General features: G+C 36.1%; 1 protein-coding gene across 1 annotated transcript; it reads left to right on the top strand.

Moving 5' to 3' along the window:
* The first annotated feature begins 6,088 nt into the window (after window positions 1–6,088).
* On the top strand, window positions 6,089–6,511 carry LOC104594457 (chaperone protein dnaJ 11, chloroplastic-like). The gene has a single exon (XM_010254731.3). It carries the CDS (start codon window positions 6,089–6,091, stop codon window positions 6,509–6,511), a length of 423 nt encoding a protein of 140 aa, XP_010253033.1.
* The last annotated feature ends 715 nt before the right edge of the window (window positions 6,512–7,226 follow it).

The following is a 7,226-nucleotide window of genomic DNA, read 5'->3' as shown; positions in this document are numbered from 1 at the left end:
CCCTTTTCTTCTCTAAACCATCAACCAATTGAATCTCCATGCTTCAATTCAATAATCAAATTCCATATGAATACAAACAGATTCAAACCATTGACCGGTCATTGCAACAAGCAGAAGAAGTTTTTTTGTAAATGAAGTGCTTTGGTTTAGATGATGGAAGGGAAAACAATTTATTTGAAAGAAAATTCAGGTTATTTGGAACAAAGTCCAAGTTCTGGTAGGTGAAAAAAATAAACTAAAATGTTATTCTAGCAGATAAAAAAAAAAAATATATATATATATATATATATATATATATATATATATTTGGAATGTTATCCTGCCATTTTAGCAGCAGCCAAAGGATGTTTTGGCGACAGCTATATATTGACAATCATGTTTTTTGTCCCATTGCTATTCCCTCATCACATCTGGGAGACTGGATCTGCTCTTCACTCATGGCGCCTCACACCGACTTTACACGCACATCTACCATGCATTAGTAACATCTCTCATACTTATAAGCATGGTTTTTAAAACCGGATCGGATTGGACGTTCGGACCAGAAAAATTGGGAATCAGTCAAGTGACCAATTTCGTTTTTCCCCAAAATCAAGATTTCTCAAAAAATCATTGATTTTGGTCAGCAAACCGGACCCGAGTAGTTAACTGTCCGAACGGTTTTGATCGTTTTTAATGTTTTTAAATTTTTTATTTTTTTGTCAGAACAAGCTGATTGTTCAGTTCAAACGGTCAGACCATTTGACCCAGTAACCGAATCCCTGACTAGTTCAATGTCCGAGTCGGTTTTAACAACCATGCTTATAAGTTATTATTCATGAAAAATGTTCCCCAATGCATGGATGTGCTTGTGAGGCGCCCATGTGTGAGGATCAGATCCCATTCCCACATCCGGTGCCGTCCACTTGGCAATATTGCATTCTGTTTAACCCCTTTTTGAAGGCTTTGTTTGGATGTCATTCACTTTCTGAATGATTTCTGTTGGAGGCAATGCACTCCTTTTCTTTTTATCTTTTTATCTTTTTTTCTTTTTTTTTGCATTTTATGATTTTGAGTCATTTGCAGAAGTTTCTTATGATAGTCTGTTCATGTCAATTTACGTGTCTTAGGGGTCATAATAAGTTTAATTAAATTTTTGGAAGGTACCAACTGGTTGGTTAGTAAGGCCTTCCGCTGGTTGCTGGGGAGGCTTGTGATCAAATCCCACCTGCACCTGCACCAGGGTTTGGGGATAGCGATGGACTACTCCGTTGTGTAGCCTTATGGAGCAAAAACAAAAGATTAGTCTAATTTTTAAGCTGTATTTTTCACTCTTTTTTTATATTTATTCTATTATGACAATGTAATTTGAGGATCGATGGAAGGTATATCTGACCCGATTCAATAAGAAATCCAACATATCCGGATTCGATAAGAATTCTTCGAATTTTGAAGAGTATGATTCGAATTCGAATTTGAATATCTTATCGGATATCCGATTCAATTAGAATTGTAATAAAAAAATTTTATAATATAATATATTTATATCATATAATAATTTATTATAATATATAATTATATAAATAATACATAAAATATACATATACAATATATAATATTTCATAACTAACAGATTGAATCGGGTCGTGATGGATCAGATTGGGGTATTTCTGAATTCAATCCATTAACTAAACAGATCAACTTTTTTCAATTGGATCCGATTTATTAGGATAAAGGGAGGTATCCAAATCTAACTCTTATCAGATCAAATTCGGATTCCAATCGAATATGATCCAACTTATTTGCAATCCTATTTATAAATGAATTCTTGCCTTCGGAACATAGCATGGATAGGCAATAAATATGATGCTACGTTGGGCTTGGTATAGTTAGACCCAGTCTTTTCAACCCACCATTGATCCGATCAGTTGAATCGTTAGAACCACCCTTCAGTTAAGATTTTGGGTCCAATTTGAGTAAAACCTAGAGAATGTTAAAAGACCGTGGACTTGGTCAAAAACCGTCTGACCTGGATGGTTGGATCATTGACCCGTTCAACCCAGCGATCGGGTCGCAAGTTGCATACTAACTATGTATACAAATTTCATGGGGCCATAACTTTGTACTCCGATGTCAGATTGAGATATTTTGTTTTTTTTTTTTTTGGATAACTATTTCAGATCTATATGTCCCAAGACACCATACGCACCTTGATCCATTTTTTTTTTCAAAAAAAAAAATTTTTTTGGCCTCAATTTACAAATTTTAATAATTTTTTACAAATAAAAATTTTAAAACTGAATTAAAAACATAAATTGAATATAACATATTTCATATATTACATATAAAATATAATTATACATTATTTATTGATGAAATATATATATATATATATAGATAATTGAATTAGGTCCATTAGACTTTTTTCTCGTGGGACGTGCAAATTGAAAGACGTGAGACCGAAGGTAGATGTTGAAATGTTGAATTGATAATATGATGCATCATGGATGGGCCGTTGGGGTGGTGTATAAGACCCTTCCAATTCTAGGCTAGGTTAGGTCAATCCACCAGACCCATCCACCCAAGTAGGGGTCTACTACTATAAAACACTCACAACACTGTACCAATGGACCACTGTAGTCTCACATTGGAAAATTCTCCCTTATCATCATGGGAGATGATTCTAGATATATACGGTTGTAATTGTTGATTGGGACATTGTTGGAACGATGTTTTGGTAGCTGATTCAAACCCATTCACCCCACTATTATGTACTTTTATGTCCATACAAACTATTAGCCTGCTTTTGAGCCTAGCCCCTTAATTAATGTAAGGATGTGTTTGAAACTTTCCCTTCCCTCAGGCCAAGGTTGAAGAATTTAGACTTTGAGTACCAATCTATTCCTCACAGAACTAGCGCTCCTTACACCAATCTCACATTGGAAATCTTTCTCGTCTTTATTTGTTGTTATTCATATAGAGATGTTCTTAATATAGGGTGGGATGTACTGTAAGGTTGGTGTGAAAGCGCTTTGAGGAGCAAATAAATCCCTATTCATAGATTTTAGACCTCTCGCAATGACTTGTTGTCTTCCTCTCAGTTTGTCCACTTGTTTAGACACGCTGGATAAGACTGGAAGTAGCAAAAGGACATGGTTTGGACCCCATGATACCATGTGTCGTCTAATTGCTAATTGGGTTCCATATGTGAATTAATCAATGGAAGTAAAGGTTATAGGGTTGTTAAGAAATCAATCAATTGGACTAGAGATTATTAGAAAAATATAAATAATACAATATTTGGAAAAGTCTAGTGGTCCGTTGAAATCAGAATGGTTTATTCCCATAGTCTGTTTGGTTCAGACAGAATGAAAATTAAAATTAAAATCAACAAGATAGAATTTCAATCTCATAGAAAGAGAGGGAATGACCATTCTTTCAAATAAGGGAATGTCATTCCACCAGGAATGAAAATTAAATTCCGATTTCACCCAACCAATCTGTTGGAATCCGATTCTGAACCCTTAATCCTGCAAACCAAATGGGACCTGAAACTAGTGGGAATTGTGATTTTAAGATTTTGGTGATGTCCGTATGTAAAAGGTTTCTCATTTCTGATTTTTGTTGGAGTTCAAAATTGAGGCAAGGCATGCCGCATGCGCCTGTTTTCAGTTTTCATAAATAAATAAATTCAAAGAGCATTAAATTCTCTCAAGTGTAGCTAACTGTCAATACATGGGTTTGTCGTTTGTTCTAAGTCTTCTAGAAGCCATCCCACAGCTAATACATGGGTTTGCTATTTGTTCTAGTTTTCTGGAAGCCATCCCACGCGCTAACCTTTCTTCTCCGTCTATGTCGACTACAGTACACGCAACAAAGACAAAGACAATCCTTGTAAAAACTAATTGATAAATTACAAAGATATTTTATAGTATGGTCCCCTCAACTTTCATTTGCGACAAAGACCTCGTCAGTTAACTTTAAAAAAATATATATTTTTTCATTCACCTGTTTAATTTTTATAAAATCTTTAAATTACCATTTTTTATTTATTTGATTGCTCTAATAGATTTATGTAAATTCCTATTTGGATTCAATATTCAAATGAAATAGCATAGGCTTCTTTCTAATATAGGGGCGACCATAAGCTGAGTTTTTTATGAGATGTTCAAGCTTATTTCAGTCTAAATTAAGTTTCAAGCCGAATTCAAGATTAAGATATGGGTTTGTTTGCTCATCGAGCCAAGATTAAACCTAGCAAAGCTCAGCTTGTGAGGCTCGCGAGCTTAATCAAGTTTTTACATATATACATATGTATATATTTAATAGGGTGTCACCTCGACTCAACACCTCAACTGCCAAGGGGGACATCGGCTTGGCACCTCAGCAGTTGAGTGAGGCCTCCGCTCATCACCTCAAGAGTTGAGGAAGACCTCGGCAGCTGAGGGAGACTTGCAACTAGAGGCAGCCGAGCCAAGCTCGAACTTCTAAGCTTTTGACTAGAGCCAAGCTCAAGCTCAAGTCTCTATCTTGAACCGAGCTCGAACCTAATAGTTTATTAGCGAGCAAAGCTCAAATAGCCAAATATTCAACTCAGCTCAGCTCGAATCGACCCCTATTAATAGATATAAATATAAGGTTTAGTTTGGCTTTTCTCAATTTATTGGAGAAAGGAGTGGATAGTTTTTATATTCTAAGATGAAGAGACATTCATATGAGTGAAACCAAAGAAGAATTTAAAGAAACTTGTTTTTCTATGCCAATGAAATGATTCTTGTTATTTTAGTTGGTTTCACAATGAAAGTAGTTTTGAGTCAATTAGTACCCTACACTTTGGACCTAGTGCCGCTTTGGTCCTTGAACTTTAAAACATGACAATTCAGTACCCAAACTTTCAAACTGATCGTTAACCAACTGTTAAGTAGCATTTGAAAAGACATAAATGCCCTTCAAGTGTCATCTAATTTTCTTTATCAACCATCCAAGGGTTGATAAAAAATGAACAGTCCCAAATCCTTTTCTCTTTTATTTAAGAAAATTTGGGTCACATCTTAGTGGACATTCTGGTGACCCCAACTTTCATGAATAAAAGAGACAAGGATTTGGGATTATTCATCTTTTATCAACGTTTAGATGGTTGATAAAGAAAATTAAATAACAATCGAAGGATGTCTTTTCAAATGTCACTTAACGATTGGTTAATGGCTCGTTAACAGTACATTTTGAAAATTCGGATATTGAATTATTGCATTTTAAAGGTCAAAGACAAAAGCAACACTAGGCCCAAAGTACAGCAGGGTATTAATGGAAAATTTTCCTAAAGGCTCGATTTGAAAGGAGTACAAATGCAAATATATAGAATGCAAAACCTTGTATTTTTGTATTATTTTGTATGTATTTATACTATACATATTTATATGTGTTCTCTTTCAAACTATGAAAGTGAAAAAAAAAATAAGAAAAGTTCAATTATTTTGGTAATTTAACGCATTCCAGCTTAACAGCCATAAATTATTTATTGCAAAGAAAAAGTTACGAGGTTCTTTTCGCAAATGAAGGTTAAGAGGGTATTTATCGCTAACTATAATGGGTCTTTATAATTACTGAAAAATAATAAATTACGTATTAATCTAAACAAATTTTTGCCATCATCATCATCCATGCCTTATCACAACTAAAAGTAGATGGGCTACATGAATCCTTTGGCCGGTCTGTTGTATTTAAAGCCATATCTAGCACAAACAAATTTTGGCCCACCCAAATTCATTTAATAACAACCACTTGAATGCAGGAGAATTGGACAAATGCTTCTAGAAGGCCCATTAATTAGCCATTACCCAACGATTCTACTCCCATAGACAGACAGACGTGTCAACGTCTTCAACAACAGCTACCACTTCTCTCTCTCTCTCATCGCCCTCCAGTCTACGATCAGCGGGCAAAGTCTCACTCCTTTCTCCTCTCTCCACACTCTTCATTATAAATTTCGTGACTCTCCGCTTCCTCTTTCCTACAACCCCGTCTTCCCTTCCATTTCTTCAATCCTAATCTCCCTCCCTATCCCTACCAACCCTAGAAGAAAACTAATATCTTTTTCCATATAGAATCGATGTCCGGAGCCCTAACTTTTACCGTCGGCACCGTTCTCCGAATCAGATGTCAGCATCGTCCGATTCGTGCCCTGGCGCAGCACACCACCACAAGGACAAGAACGGTAGATGCGGTCAACCTGTACCAGATACTGCGTGTCAAGGAAACCGCATCGCCGGTTGAGATCAAGGCCGCGTACCGTAGGTTAGCAAAGCGGTATCACCCGGACGTGATGTCGGGATTCGACGACGACGACGACGAGGGAAGGGGTTTTATGGAGATTCAAAACGCCTACGCCACGTTGTCGGATCCCATGACTAGGGCTTGCTACGATCTCACAATAACGAAAGGACGACGGTATAAGGCCGCCTGTGTTTTGGGTAGTGGGCGTGGGCGGACCATGTCCACCACAAGAAGGTGGGAAACCGATCAGTGCTGGTAGGTACTTTCACTTGTACCCCTGGCCCTGGACCAAGCCACGTGAGCTCACGTGGTCGTGTATGCTTGCATATCCCTAGTCCCTACATTTTATTGTACAAATATATTACTATTAACAGTCTTGCCAACCACACTTGGAAAATTGACAAATTTTTGTACAAGATTAACATTAGTCCTACCTCAAATAAGGGAAAATTCTCAATCAGTATCCTATACTTTGACTCTAGTGATAATTTAATTCTCGAAATTTAAAATGCGATAATTCAATATTGGATTGACTCTAGTGACAATCCAGCACTCGAATTTTCAAAATGGACAATTTTAATAAGTCGTTAATCAATCATTAAGTAATATTTGAAAAGTCAAAAATGTCCCTTGAGTACCATCTAATTTTTTATATCAACCATCTAAATGTTCTGAACAGTCCCAAATCCTAGTCTCTTATCTTATATTCAAAATAGTTGGTGATTGTTTGGAAGAATTTAGAATTTGGGACTATTTATTCTATTGTCAATGTTTAGATGATTGATAAAGAGAATTAGATGGCACTCGAAGTGCATTTTTGACTTTTCAAATATCACTTAACAACTGGTAAACGGATTTGTTAACGTCAGGTATTGAATTGTCCCATTTTGAAAATTTGGGTACTAAATTATCACATTTTAAAAGTTGGAAAACTAAATTGTCACTTGAGCCAAAATACTGGGCACTGATCAGGA

The sequence above is a fragment of the Nelumbo nucifera genome, chromosome 1 (genome assembly GCF_055504915.1).
Source record: "Nelumbo nucifera cultivar China Antique chromosome 1, China Antique-T2T, whole genome shotgun sequence".
Classification (NCBI taxonomy): Eukaryota; Viridiplantae; Streptophyta; class Magnoliopsida; order Proteales; family Nelumbonaceae; genus Nelumbo; species Nelumbo nucifera.
The sequence above is the reverse complement of the archived record's forward strand: the minus strand, read 5'-3'. Positions and strand labels throughout refer to the sequence as shown.